This window comes from Ovis aries, chromosome 25 (assembly GCF_016772045.2).
Source record: "Ovis aries strain OAR_USU_Benz2616 breed Rambouillet chromosome 25, ARS-UI_Ramb_v3.0, whole genome shotgun sequence".
NCBI classification, from domain to species: Eukaryota; Metazoa; Chordata; class Mammalia; order Artiodactyla; family Bovidae; genus Ovis; species Ovis aries.
Window position 1 is genome coordinate 29266764 of NC_056078.1, and position 15777 is coordinate 29282540.

General features: G+C 40.0%; 1 protein-coding gene across 2 annotated transcripts in view; it reads left to right on the top strand.

Annotated features, from left to right (window-relative positions):
- The window catches only part of ADK (adenosine kinase), a 544106-nt gene that overhangs the window by 37875 nt on the left and 490454 nt on the right, over nt 1–15777 (top strand). For both annotated transcript variants that reach the window (XM_012105377.3, XM_004021485.5), the window contains exon 2: nt 9380–9454. In XM_012105377.3, coding sequence (XP_011960767.1) covers nt 9380–9454 — 75 coding nt within the window. The remainder of the gene's footprint in view (nt 1–9379; nt 9455–15777) is intronic.

The window sequence follows — 15777 nt, forward strand, 5'->3', positions numbered from 1 at the left end:
TTCCTGTGGCTCCTGCATTGGCAGGTGGATTCTTTGCCACTGAGCTACCTGGGCAGCCGCCTTTTTATGTGTAGAGAAAAAATACATTGTTAAGTTTCAGTCCTTTGGTATCTACTGAGATTTTTATGGTCTTACCTGTAGCCTGTTTTGCTGACTGTTACAAGTGTTTTTAAAGTCTTTAATTTCACTCAGCAATGTTTTGAGATTTTCAGTGCAGTTGTTCTGTAATCATTTATTCAGTAAATGAATATTGCAGCTGTTGGGGTGTATTGTTCTATAAATGCCAATTAGTTTCCTTATTTTATTTACTGCATTATTCATTTCAGTTCAGTTGCTCAGTTGTGTCCAACTCTTTGCGACCCTGTGGATTGCAGCATGCCAGGCTTCCCTGTCCATCAGTAACTCCCAGAGCCTGCTCAAACTCAGGCGCATCGAGTTGATGGTGCAGTCTGACCATCTCATACTCTGTCTCCCCTTCTCCACTTGCCTTCAGTCTTTCCCTTCATCGGGGTCTTTTTCCAGTGAGTCAGTTCTTTGCATCAGGTGGCTGAGGTATTAGAGCTTCAGCTTCAGCATCAGTCCTTCCAGTGAAAATTCAGCACTGATTTCCTTTGGGATTGACTGGTTTGAGCTCCTTGCAGTCCAAGGGACTCTCCAGAGTCTTCTCCAACACCACAGTTCAAAAGCATCAATTCTTCACTGCTCAGCTTTCTTTATGATCCAGCTCTCACATCCATGCATGACTACTATGATACATAATTCACATGCCATAAAATCTACCATTTTAAACTGTACAACTCAGTGGTTTTTAGGATATTCATAGTGTTGTGCATCCATCACCACTATCTAATTGCAGAATATTTTCATCATCTCCAAATGAAGTCTCAGGCTTCCTTGATAGCTCAGCAGGTGAAGAATCTGTCTGCAGTTCGGGAGATAAAGGAGATGTGGGGTTGATCTCTGGGTCAGGAAGGTCCCCTGGAGGAGGAAAATGCCAACCCACTTTAGTATTCATGTCTGAAAAATCCCATGGGCAGAGGAGCCTGGTAGGCAGCATTCCATGGGGTCAAAAAAAGCTGGACACAACATAGTGACTGAGCACAGGGCAGAGATGAAGCCTGGCACCTGTTGGCAGTCGCTCTCCATTTCCTCTGCCCATATCCTTGCAGGCACTAATCTACTTTGTGAATTTGTCATACTCCGGTCGTCTCATGAGTGGAACCATGTATTTGGGCTTTTGTGCCTGGCTTCCTTCACTGAGCATATTATTTTCAGAGTTCATCCTATGTTGTTACATGTTTCAGTATTTCATTCCTTCTTACGGCTGAATAATATTCCATTGTGTGTATAGACCACATTTTGTTTATCCTTTTGCCAGTGGATGGGTATTTTTATTTCCACTTTCTGACCATTATGAGTAATGATACCATAAACACTTACGTCCAAGTTTTTGTGATGTCATGCGTTTTCATTTCTTCTGAGTATATACTTATACTGGGTCATATGGTTATTTTGTTTAATCACTAAGTTATATCCGACTCTTGCAAACCCATGAACTATAGCCTGCCAGGCTCTTCTGTCCATGGGATTTCCCAGGTGAGAATACTGCAGTGGGTTGCCGTTTCCTTCTCCAAGGAATCTTCCCGAGCCAGGGATTGAACCCACATCTCTTATGTCTCCTGCATTGGTAGGCGAGTTCTTTACCACTAGCACCACCTAGGAATTTTACATTTGTTTTTTCTTTTGAGGAACTGCCAAACATTGTTTCAAGCTGGCAGCATCATTTTACATCTCCACCAGCAGTGTGGATTCCTTTTTCTATGTTCTTTCCCATACTTGTTATTGTCTCCCAGTGTTTGCTGAGAGGCTGTCTATGCTTGATAAAGTGTAACTTCAATGCTTAGCCAGGCTTACAGTGCTGCCATAGCCTTTATTTCCTGCTTGTGCAGAGCCTCATGTTCAGAGATGATTGCTTAATGCCTTTTCAAGTCTTTCTTGAACATGCACACAGGCCAAGGCACATGTACGTGGTCTCCTAGATTCTTAGGAATATTCAGAACTTTTCAAAACCCCTATCGACATTTCCTGTCCACACTTTTCCTTTTAAGCTTTTTGGTTTGCTCCCAACTGCTTCAGATGGCTGGAGTGTTAAACAATTGCAGATGATTGTTTTTGACAAATGCCCCTGGGGAAAAGGCTGTGAGCTCTGGGGAAACTGTGAGTCAGGTCAGATAATGAGAAGTGTTAGGAGTAGGGATTTTTCGGGTAACTGCCGGTTACTCAAAAGCTCAGATAATAACAGTCTCTGAAAATGAGGCCTTGAAAGAGCTCCAGTTCTGTTCCAATTCCTCCAGTGGCTGATGGGCTCTTGCTTTCCACTGTGTTTTGGGGGCTGTTGCTTTTAAGGCTGCCATGGAGCTGGGGAGGGGGATGGGAATTCGGCAAGTTAGAATGCCACAAAGCTTGCTCTTTTGCAGAGGTTCAGCCTTTTTTTTTCCCCTTTGAAAAATGCTCCTCAGATGTTGAAAGCCTTTGGAGTTCTGAAAGTGTTGATTTTGACCTTTTTTTTCTTTTTCCGTTATTCTTGTTGCTTTTGTGGAAGAGAGGATTTTTGCAGGCCTTATTCTACCATTCCTGATGATGTCACCCGAATTGTTTTTTAAACATTTTAATATATTTTTCTCTTTCTTTTGAATACTTTACGATTTTCTTTTTTGATTCACAGGAAGTTGCAAAAAGAGTACAGAGAGTTCCTGTGCACCTTTCACCCAACTTCCGCCAGTAATAAATCTTAAATAACCATAGTATATTACCAAAACCAGGAAATTAATATTGGTATAGTACTTTCCCAGGTGGCGCTAGTGGTAAAGAACCCATCTGCCAGTTTTAGGAGATAGAGATGAGGGTTCATTCCCTGGGTTGGAAAGATCCGCTGGAGGAGGCAATAGCAACCCACTCCAGTATTCTTGCCTGGAGAATCCCACGGACAGAGGAGCTTGGCAGGCTACAGTCCATGGGGTCACAAAGAGCCAGACACAACTGAAGCGGCTTGGCACGTGTAGTACTATTAAGCTGACTATGAATTGACTATGAATGTTTTTAGAATATCACCAGTCTTTGCTTACACTGCGTTTTACTGGCGTGGTGGCGGTGTATACTTCTGTGAAATTTTGTGCAGAAGAATCTTGTATAATTCATGAAGTTTCATGAATCTGTACATACAGATTCCATATGAACACAATTTGGGTACGAAACTGTTCTGTCAGCAAAAGAAACTCCTTTGTGTTATCCCTGAATGGTAACTCAGAACAGTGTGTTTGAAATCCATCCGAGATGTATCATAGTTCATTTCTTTTTAATGCTGAATATTAGTCCGTTGTATGGGTGTACCACAGTTTGTTTACCTAGTTACCTGTTGAAGGACATTTGGGTTGCTTCCAATTTTTTACTATTACCAGTAAAACTATTATTATAAGATGGGCTCCAGGCTAGGCATTTAAACTGGCTTCCTGTATACATTTCTTGGGGCAAAAAAAGATGAGCTCCAGTCCAGACATTTACAATTAGCCTCCTGTTTCCATTTCTTGAAACAAGAGATATGTGGGCTCCAGGTTAGATATTTACAACCAGTCTCCTGTTGGCACTTCAAAATAGAAATAACAACAGAAATAGAGTAAATAGCCAGGCTTTGTCTCCTGAGGACACTTTAAGATAACAACAGTCAGAAACAGAAAGGGGCTAAACCCTGTTTGTGTAAAAGATCAAGAGGTCATATATTTCCCATCCTTGGGGTGAGGGATACATTGCACGTGCACAGAAAGGCTTCTTTGGGGTCAAAAGGAGGAGTTTGTCACTCCAGAATGTGTGATGCCGAGGCCACCCTATAGGCCTCTGGGCTGGAATATATTTTGAAAAAAATTGCACATGCATGTTGGGGAGGGTCCTTGGGTAAGTCAGGTGTGGAGAAAGAAACCATATAATTGGCCAAAGGTAAACAAATACCCAAAAAAACTGCCCTGTATAAATGATTTAACCACCTCTTTACTGCCCTCCTCCTCTTTAGGGGGGACGCCCACACCCGTTCTCTTTGGGTGTGTATTTCTGCCTTGCTCCCATCATAACTGTTTCTCTGTGTGCTCGCCCACTTGTCATGGTGCTTTGTCTCTAATAATAAACTTTGTACTTGCTTGTACAGTTCTTACCTCCATGAGAAATGAATTTCTCAGTGGGGGCAAGAGCCAGGGAAAATTTACTTCTAACCTCTATCCCTTGCTCCTGGGTACACAGGTTCAATTCCTGCTTAGGAAACTAAGAGCTCACTTCTTGCGACTACTCACTGCTGCCTCTCTAAGATCAGTTCAGTTCAATTCAGTCGCTCAGTTGTGTCCAACTCTTTGCGACCCCATGAATCGCAGCACGCCAGACCTCCCTGTTCATCACCAACTCCCAGAGTTTACCCAAACTCATGTCCATTGAGTCAGTGATGCCATCCAGCCATCTTATCCTCTGTCGTCCCCTTCTCCTCCCGCCCCCAATCCCTCCCAGGATCAGAGTCTTTTCCAATGAGTCAACTCTTCGCATGAGGTGGCCAAAGTACTGGAGTTTCCGCTTCAGCATCATTCCCTCCAAAGAAATCCCAGGGCTGATCTCCTTCAGAATGGACTGGTTGGATCTCCTTGCAGTCCAAGGGACTCTCAAGAGTCTTCTCCAACACCACAGTTCCAAAGCATCAATTCTTAGTGTAACTAAATATTTTTGCTGACCAAAGAGGTAATTGACAATAATATATCAGTAGAGTAGACAAAGTTTTATGAGTATCTTTTACTTTGATATCTGCATCAGTGCATGAAACTTGGAGGTTGTGTAACAATAATAATTATAGGTTTATGTTGGATGGCATCTGAGTTATGAGACATGTAAAATTACTGACTAAAGAAAAAAACCAACAAAACCAGTCATTCAGAATCTTTCATCCTAGCATCCATTCCAGGAAAAAGACATTGCTAACATTTATATTGCTAACAAAATAATAGTCCTAGTATGAGTCAGGTAGTTTTTGGCCATAGACCAGCCCCATCTTGTTAACATCTAATAGGAAAAGATCAAAATAAATGCTTACTTAAATAGTATTTTCATTATTTGAGAAGGGTGGTACAGTATTTACTGGCCTGGATACTAGTGTGTATTTAGGAAATTAGCCGTTTTAAAGCATTAGTGTTTTTAACAGAGTTGATCTGTTATATTACAATGAAGTTATTTGATGGCTTCTCAGTAATATACAGTGATGGAGAGGAAAATAATGTGTGTAGTCTAAACTCATTTGCTTTTGGAAATAATTGTATAGTTTTTAACTTAACTTACTGTATGAAGACACCTTTTATGTTTGTTTTAAATTCTGTTGTCTCCTACCTCTTGTATTAGCCATGCTTGCTGCAGTGGGTTCCAACTAGGCCAGCTTGACAGCATCTCTCATCAGGGCCTACGGCATATAATTCTTGCACTAAGGAACAGTAATTGGTATTTAAGTTCTTCCTCTTTTGTCCTTTACACAGGGAGCTCTAGATCAACATTTCACATATTCTTATCCATTTATGTTCATAAGCAAAGGTTTTGTTGGACAAATAGATTTAGAAATGAGTTTAAACATGGTTATTGTGATTCATTGTTCTCATTTCCCACCATAATTCTTTGACTGTAGCAGCCATGGGCCTAGAGAGGTTGCATTAATTTGATAATATTATTTCTACTAAATTTTTGAGAAGGGTGTAATAAACCATTTTGAGAGTGCAGGAGCTATGCAAAGGACTGACTTCTTAAAAAGAAGTATCACTGTTATATTTCTTAAAACCAGGAGGGGACCAGTTGGGGGTGGAGAGACTGACATGGGGGCAGTTTTATTTTTTTGTGATGATGGAAATGTCTTGTGTGTTAATTTTTGCAGTGGTTACATTACTGTCTATATTGAACTAAACACTTAGAAGGTGTGAATAAAAAGAAACAGCCAAGCAGCTCAATGATATTTCCCCTGTGCTTTTTTGTTTGTTTGTTTAAATAAATAAGAGATCTTTTCAATAAAATTAGAGATACCAAGGGATATTTTCATGCAAAGATGGGCACAATAAAGGACAGAAAAGGTATGGGCCTAACAGGAGCAGAAGATATTAAGAAGAGGTGGCAAGAATACACAGAAGAACTATACAAAAAAGATCTTCATGACTCAGATAATCATGATGGTGTGATCAGTCACCTAGAGCCAGACATCCTGGAATGCAAAGTCAAATGGGCCTTAGGAAGCATCACTACAAACAAAGCTAGTGGAGCTGATGGAATTCCAGTTGAGCTATTTCAAATCCTAAAAGATGATGCTGTGAAAGTGCTGCACTCAGTATGCCAGCAAATTTGGAAAACTCAGCAGTGGCTACAGGACCGGATAGGTCAGTCTTCATTCCAATCCCAAAGAAAGGCAATGCCAAAGAATGCTCAAACTACAGCACAGTTGCACTCATCTCACACGCTAGTAAAGTAATGCTCAAAATTCTCTAAGCCAGGCTTCAGCAATACATGAATCATGAACTTCCAGATGTTCAAGCTGGATTTAGAAAAGGCAGAGGAACCAGAGATCAAATGGCCAACATCCGTTGGATCATCAGAAAAGCAAGAGAGTTCCAGAAAATCATGTACTTCTGCTTGATTGACTATGCCAAAGCCTTTGACTGTGTGGATCACAATAAACTGTGGAAAATTCTGAAAGAGATGGGAATACCAGACCACTTGACCTGCCTCCTGAGAAATCTGTGTGCAGGTCAGGAAGCAACAGTTAGAACTGGACATGGAACGACAGACTGGTTCCAAATCGGGAAAGGAGTATGTCAAGGGTGTGGATTGTCACCCTGCTTATTTAACTTATATGCAGAGTACATCATGAGAAATGCTGGGCTGGAGGAATCAAGATTGCCGGGAGAAATATCAGTAACCTCAGATATGCAGATGACACCATCCTTGTGGCGGAAAGTGAAGAACTAAAGAGCCTTTTGAAAGTGAAAGAGGAGAGTGAAAAAGTTGGCTTAAAACTCAACATTCAGAAAACCGACATCATGGCATCTGGTTCCATCACTTCATGGCAAATAGATGGGGAAACAGTGGAAACAGTGAGAGACTTTATTTTGGGGGGCTCCAAAAGCACTGCAGATGGTGAGTGCAGCCATGAAATTAAAAGATGCTTGCTCCTTGGATGAAGAGTTATGACTAACCTAGATAGCATATTAAAAAGCAGAGATGTTACTTTGCCAGGATAGGTCCATCTAGTCAAAGCTATGTTTTTTCCACTGGTCATGTATGGATGTGAGAGTTGGACTATAAAGAAAGCTGAGCAATGAAGAATTGATGCTTTTGAACTGTGGTGTTGGAGAAGACTCTTGAGAGTCCCTTGGACTGCAAGGAGATCCAACCAGTCCATTCTCAAGGAAATTGGTCCTGAATATTCACTGAAAGGACTGATGAAGAAGCTGAAACCCCAGTACTTGGCCATCTGATGGGAAGAACTGACTAATTGGAAAAGACCCTGATTCTGGAAAAGATTGAAGGCAGGAGAAGGGGACGACAGAGGATGAGATGGTTGGATGGCATCACCGACTCAATGGACATGAGTGTGAGTAAACCTTGGGAGTTGGTGATGGACAGGGAGGCCTGGCGTGCTGCAGTCCATGGATTCACAAAGAATTGGACATGACTGAGCGATTGAACTGAACTGAAGAGTTTTTATTGTTTGCCTAATAATACACAAATTAGACAGAGAAGTTCCTAATGAAATGATGGTCACATTTTACTGTGTCTGCCTGTTGATCCTTCATTTTCTAAGGACTTACTTTCTTTATTAGACTTTTATTTTGATTATGAATGCCAGTGTGAACAAATAAATACATTGTCTCTTATCCCTCCCTCATCAGCTTTCTTTAAATAGAAGGGACAGATTTCCCACTGCATATTCAACCATAGTTGCCCAATCTGTGATTTTACTTTAGTCTTCTAAATCATTTTAGACTGCAAGTGTAGGCTGTACTTGGTTCTCCTAAGGAAACTTTGGTGTATCAGTCCTGTTGGTGTTAATGATAATCTCCAAGTGGTGAGAATGGTAACTGGTTTGGAAGCAACTGGAAAAGCGCTTGAGCAAACTAGATACTGATGGGAAATTATTATGCAGAGGCGAATTTTATTTCAGTAACTAGAAAAATGTCCCTGATCGAGGCTGACCCAGCTATGCCTCCAGTCCATTTCTTGCTGTCAGTTGGTATTGCTTGTGGTTCTCAGGGTTCTATCTTTCCCTTAGTTTTGAGTGATACTGAAGTACTATGGAAAACAGACTCCCTCAAAGTCCCTTAAATGTAATCGAAAATGACACTCTCTATGACACCCACTGTAAAGGTCCCACTCCAGGCATTCACAGTTTTTCAAGGATAAGGCTGTTGCTTGAATTTTTCCAGGACTTGCTCTATGCTCTGCAATAAACTTTCATTAGTTCAGTATTTTACTGTCTAGATAGAATTAAATATTTATCATGTTGGTTGAATATATAAAACTTTGTTAAACCTTGAAAAAAAAGAACATTGAATTTAATTAGCTTTCAGTTCAGTTCAGTTGCTAGTCATGTCCGACTCTTTGTGACCCCATGAATTGCAGCATGCCAGGCCTCCCTGTCCATTACCAACTCCCGGAGTTCACTCAGACTTATGTCCATCGAATCAGTGATGCCATCCAGCCATCTCATCCTCGGTTGTCCCCTTCTCCTCCTGCCCCCAATCCTTCCCAGCATCAGGGTCTTTTCCAGTGAGTCAACTCTTCGCATGAGGTGGTCAAAGCACTGGCGTTTCAGCTTTAGCATCATTCCTTCCGAAGAAGTCCCAGGGCTGATCTTCAGAATGGACTGGTTGGATCTCCTTGCAGTCCAAGGGACTCTCAAGAGTCTTCTCCAACACCACAGTTCAAAAGCATCAATTCTTCGGCGCTCAGCTTTCTTCACAGTCCAACTCTCACATGCATATATGACCACTGGAGAAACCGTAGCCTTGACTAGATGGACCTAATTAGCTTTACTCATTAGCTATTAAATATTGTGGAAAAAAATCATATGATCTGGTTTCTTCTTTTGTTATGTTTTATTTTGTCCAATTTAAAAGTCATTCTCCCTTCTGAATGGCTTTATGCTACCTCTAAAGTTTGTCCTACATGTATGTAATAAGCAAATCAAAGGTTTAATAATCTAGTATGTTAGGTTTATTTTCAGGGTAAAGTGAAGATATTTTTATATTCGTGTGCGTTTTATACGTCACCTTACTCAGAGGTATTTCTAACTTGTGCTTGTATTTTGTGTTTTTTTTTTTAGTGAAAATATTCTCTTTGGAATGGGAAATCCTCTTCTTGACATCAGTGCTGTAGTGGACAAGGATTTCCTTGATAAGTAAGTATTGAGCTCTTCATATTTACTATGTAAAACATACATCTAAGTAAAAACTGAAAATATTAGAGTTGAATTTGCTGTTTAACATCTTCAGTTGGAGGAAAATTCAGGAAATTTAATCCTGATAATGGCAAGTGCAATACCATTATTATTGAGTAATTGACCATAATTTTCCCTGGGAAAACTTTGGTACTTTTGTTCATTCCTGTTGCTCCTTTCACTTGAAGTTGATTCTGTTATTCTTTGCAAGGAAGAAGTATGTGATTTACTTAATGATTTAATTTCCACATTTTAAAATTAACTGTCAATGAACTAAATCAGTAATGGTACCATACCATGTGGGAGAAGGAATAGGATTATAGAGAACAAGAAGAATATGTAAGACATCATTCTAACACTATGAATCTTCCCTATTTCCCCCAATAGTAACTTTTGATATTGTTAATTGAGCGGAGAAATCATTTTATGTTTATTTATCCGTGCTCATTTGATACAAGGGAAAAGTTAAGTACTAAAGAACACTTAATAATGAGAAATTAACAGCCCCTTCCTCTTAAACACCCCAAGTTCTATGCCCAGGGGCAACCACTTTTAAAAAATATTACTGATGCAAAATTTACTTAACTTCACAATTTTAACTATTTTAAGGTGTACAATTCAGTGACTACTAGGACATTGGCAGTGTTGCACAACTGTCACCACGATCTAAACCCAGGACATTTCATCACGTCAAAAAGAAACTTGTATCCAATAAGTGGGCATATCAGTATTCCCACCTGCCCTCCCTGCCTTGCCCCAATCTACCAGTTTAGTTTGTTTCCATGGATTTGCCTATTCTGGATATTTTATTTCATATAAGTGGAAGTGTGCAATACGTGGCCTTCTCTGTCTGGCTTATTTTACTTAACATGTTTTTCAGGGTTCTTCCATGTTGTAGCATGTATCAGTGCTTTATTCCTGTAAGGCAGAATAATATTCCATTGTTTGTATATACCAGTTTTTTTATGCATTCATCAGTTGATGTAGTCATTGGTTGATGGGCACTTAGATTGTTTTGTCTTTTGACTGTTATAAAGAAACCTGCTGTGAATATTTGTGTACAAGTTTTTGTAAGAATATATATTTTCATTTCTTTTGGGTTTATATGTCGGAGTAGAATTGCTAAGTCACATAGTAATTCTGTGTTTAGTTCTTTGAAGAACCGCATGCTCACCAAAACTTGGTCTTTTCCCCTTTTAAAATTATAGCCATCCTAGGACTTCCCTGGAGGTCCAGTGGTTAAGACTCCGTACTTTCTCTTCCAGGGGCACAGGTTCAGTTCCTGACAGGGGATTGTAAATGGAGTCACTTTCTTAATTTCAATTTTGGATTGTTCATTGCTCATGTGTAGAATACAGTTGATTTTGAGGAATAGCCGGTTTTAGCAAATTCTGTTTTTTAATGTCTTGGAGATTAACTCTTTATCTGTATAAACTCAAGTGTCACAGGGTCAGCAAGAATTTATAATTGTGTGAATTTGGCTTATTGCAATGTAGTAGGAAATAGGTTAGGGATCCAAGGACAAACTGGAGGATGTGTCTTATCATAAGACATTCAGATACAAATTTTAAAATACACTCTGCTAATCAGAAATACTCCTGCATACAATTATATTAATAGTTTTACTTCTTTTGGTTACCTTGTACTTTTTAATGATATAATATTCATACATGAAAATATTTTCTTGTATCAACTTTCAATAGAAGCCCTTGACTTCTCCTTATGTACAGTGAATTTACCAGTGCCCCTGTTCTTCCCTCTGTTATTTCTCCTCTGCTTTCTAAGTTTTGTTAACTTTCTACTTTAACTCCTGACTACTGCTCTAACTTTTAGCTTTATAAATTCTGTTTAATTATATTTTTATTTTAGTATTAAGATTGATATGTTTTCATTCTGTTGGCTATCTATTATTAATTTCCAGTTTTGAAAGCAAGTGGTAGTGAAGATTGAAAATCACTTATCCATACTTAGACAGTCTCACTATGTTTATTCCTTTTTGCAGAATGAAATAGTGTGCTTAGAGTGTAGGGTAGGTTTAACATTTGGAATGTAATTAGAGTACTTAACTATATTAATAGTAGAAAAAGAAAATTAATGTAATCATCTCAATAGAAAAACCATTTGCCAAAACCACTATCTATTCCTGATACAATTTTGTATAGGATTCTTAGAATAGAAGGGATCTTATTTATTTCTCATAAAAGTTTGGTTAGAGTAAAGCCTCATAACATAATTTCTAATGGTGAAAGTCTTTATACTTTTCCCTAAGATCAGAGACAATTCAACGATTTCGGCCCTTACCACTTCAGAATGTATACAGTGGTCCTGGAGATTCTATTCAGAGCAGTCAGGCAAGAAGTAAAAGACACCCAGCTTGCAAAGGGAGAAATAAGCTATTTTTGTTTCCCCAAAGCATGATCATTTATGTAGAATAACTGATGGAATCTACAAAAAAGCTACTGCCTGATTTCAAGAATTATTTTAAAGTTATAGTAATCAAGCAGGGATGTCAGTGTAAAGTTTGATTGCATAGAATAGAATGTCCAGAAATAGCCCCACACATAAGTGGATGACTGATTTTTGACAAAGGTGCAAGTCAGTTCAGTGGAGAAAGGATTATCTTTTTTCAACAGGTAGTACTGGAACAATTGAATATCAACATGCATAAGAAGGAAATTGTATTTTGTACCATATACAAAATTGACTGATAGAGCTAAATTTTAGGCCTAAAAGTATAACACTTCTTTAGGATAATATAGCAGGAAATCTTTGTGACTGTGATTTAAACAAGAATTCCTTAAATATAGAACACCAGAAGTATGTTCTATTAAAGAAAAAACTGATGAGCTGGACTTTTTCAAAATGAAAATTTTTACTGTTGGGAAGATACTCTTAGAAGAATGAAAGGACAAACCATAGGTTTGAAGAAAATGTTTGCAAAGCATATATCTGATAATACTGGTGAGAATATATTACGAACTCTTAAAGCTCAGTCAGAAAAGAAACAGCCTAATAAAAATGAGTAAGAAATTTGAACATTCACCAAAGATAAACAGATGGCAAAAAGCACATGAAAAGGTACTTATTCTCTTTCATTATTAGTTAGTTAGTTAGTTCAGTCGCTCAGTTGTGTCTGACTCTTTATGACCCCATGAATCGCAGCACATGGGGCCTCCCTGTCTATCACCAGCTCCCGGAGTTTACTCAGACTCACGTCCATTGAGTCAGTGATGCCATCCGACCATCTCAGCCTGTCACCCCCTTCTCCTCCTGCCTTCAGTCTTCCCCAGCACCAGGGCCTTTTCAAATGAGTTAGCTCTTCGTATCAGGTGGCTGAAGTATTGGAGCTTCAGCTTCGGTATCAGTTCTTCAGCAGTGACTATTCCGGGTTGATTTCCTTGTTGTTCAAGGGACTCCCAAGAGTCTTCTCTAACACCACAGTTTGAAGGCAGTTCTTCGGTGCTCATCCTTCTTTATGGTATACCTCTCATGCCTGTACATGACTACTGGAAAAACTGTAGCTTTGACTATACAGATCTTTGTCAGCAAAATGATGTCTCAGCTTTTGAATACGCTGTCTAGGTTGGTCATAGCTTTTCTTCCAGGGTGCAAGCGTCCTTTAATTTCATGGCTGCAGTCACTGTCCATAGTGGTTTTGGACCCCAAGAAAATAAAGTCTGTCACTGTTTCCATTGTTTCCCCATCTGTTTGCCATGAAGTGGTGGGGCCGAATGCCATGACCTTAGTTTTTTGAATGTTAAGTTTTAAGTCAGCTTTTTCACTCTGCTTCACCTTCATCAGGAGGCTCTTTAGTTCCTCCTCACTTTCTGCCATTAGGGTAGTATCACCTGTATATCTGATGTTATTGGTGTTTCTTCTGGCTGTCTTGATTCTAGCTTGAGTTTCATCTAGCCTGGCATTTAGCATGATGTGCTCTGCATATAGGGCTTCCTTTGTAGCTCAGTCGGTAAAGAATCTGCCTGCAGTGCAGGAGACCTGGGTTTGATCCCTGGGTAGGGAAGATTCCCCTGGAGAAGGAAATGGCAACAAGCTCCAGTATTCTGGCCTGTAGAATCCCATGGACAGAAGCCTGGCAGGCTACAGTCCTTGGAGTCATAAGAGTGGGACATGACTTGGTGACTAAGCCACCACCACCACTCAGCATATAAGTTAATAAGCAGGGTAACAGTATATAATCTTGACATAGTTCAGTTCAGTTGCTTAGTTGTGTCTGTCTCTTTGCGACCCCATGGACTGCAGTACGCCAGGCTTCCCTGTCCGTCACCAACTCCCGGAGCATGGTCACACTGATGTCCATCGAGTCAGTGATGCCATCCAACCGTATCATCCTCTGTTGTCCCCTTCTCCTCCTCCCTTCAATCTTTCCCACCTTCAGGGTCTTTTCCAATGAGTCAACTCTTCACATCGGATGGCCAAAGTACTAGAGTTTCAGCCTCAGTATCAGTCCTTCCAGTGAATATTCAGGACTGATTTCCTTGAGGATGGACTGGTTGGATCTCCTTGCTGTCCAGGGGACTCTCCAGAGTCTTCTCCAACACCAGAGTTCAAAAGCATCAATGCTTTGATGCTCAGCCTTCTTTATGGTCCAGTTCTCACATCTATACATGACTACTGGAAAAACCATAGCTTTGACTAGATGGACCTTTGTCTGCAAAGTAATGTCTCTACTTTTTAATATGCTGCCTAGGTCTTTTAAGCGTCTTTTAATTTCATGACTGCAGTCACCATCTGCAGTGATTTTGGAGCCCCCCAAATAAAGTCTGTTTCCATTGTTTCCCCATCTAGTTGCCAGGAAGTGATGGGACTGGATGCAATGATCTTCATTTTTTGAATGTTGAGTTTTAAGCCAACTTTCTCACTCTCCTCTTTCATTTTTATCAAGAGGCTCTTTAGTTCTTCACTTTTCTGCCATAAGGGTCGTGTCATCTGAGTATCTGAAGTTATTGATATTTCTCCCAGCCGTCTTGATTCCAGCTTGTGCTTCATCTAGCCTATCATTTCGCGTGATGTTCTCTACATATAAGTTAAATAAGCAGGGAGACAGGGTACAGTCTTGATGTACTCCTTTCCCAATTTGGAACCTGTTTGTTGTTCCATGTCTGGTTCTAACTGTTGCTTCTTGACTTGCATACAGATTTCTCATGAGGCGGGTCAGGTGTTCTGATATTCCCATTTCTTGAAGAATTTTCCACTGTTTGTTGTGATCAATATAGTCAAAGGCTTTGGCATAGTCCATAAAGCTGAAGTAGACGTTTTTCTGGAACTCTCTTGCTTTTTCGATGATCCAGTGGATGTTGGCAATTTGATCTCTGGTTTGTCTGCCTTTTCTAAATCCATCTTGAACATCTGGAACCTCACGGTTCACATATTGCTGAAGCCTCGCTTGGAGAATTTTGAGCATTACTTTGCTAGCGTGTGAGGTGAGTGCAATTGTGCAGTAGTTTGAGCATTCTTTGGCGTTGCCTTTCTTTGGGATTGGAATGAAGACTGACCTTTTCCAGTCCTGTGGCCACTGCTGAGTTTTCCAAATTTGCTGGCATATTGAGTGCAGTATTTTAACAGCATCATCTTTCAGGATTTGAAATAGCTCAGCTGGAATTCCATCACCTCTGTTAGCTTTGTTTGTAGTGATGCTTCTTAAGGCCTCGTTGATTTCACACTCCAGGATGTATGGTGCTAGGTGAGTGATCACACCATTGCGGTTATCTGAGTCATTAAGACCTTTTTTGTACAGTTCTTCTGTGTAATCTCACCATCTCTTCTTAATATCTTATGCTTCTGTTAGGTCATACTGTTTCTGTCCTTTATTGTGCCCATGTTTGCATGGAATATTCCCTAAATATCCCTAATTTCCTTGAAGAGCTCTTTAGTCTTTCCCATTTTGTTGTTTTCTTCTATTTCTTTGTTTTCTTCACTAAAGGCTTTCTTATCTCTCCTTGCTGTTCTTTGGAACTCTGTATTCAGATGGGTATATCTTTCCTTTTCTCCTTTGGTTGTGTGAGGCCTCCTCAGACAAGCATTTTGCCTTGTTGCGTTTCTTTTTCTTGGGGATGGTTCTGGTCACCACTTCTTGTACAGTGTTATAAGCCTCCGCCGTCAATTGTAAAAGTTGTCTTCCACTGTGGGTGCTTTCTTTGTGTTCCAGCGTACTCTCTCTCTCTCATACATTTAGACATCTTGTGAGAGGCTTAATGGCTGGAGATAGAGGCTACTTCTTCTGTCTGTGAGGAAGTCGACATAACTAGTGAGGAACTGAGACTTGC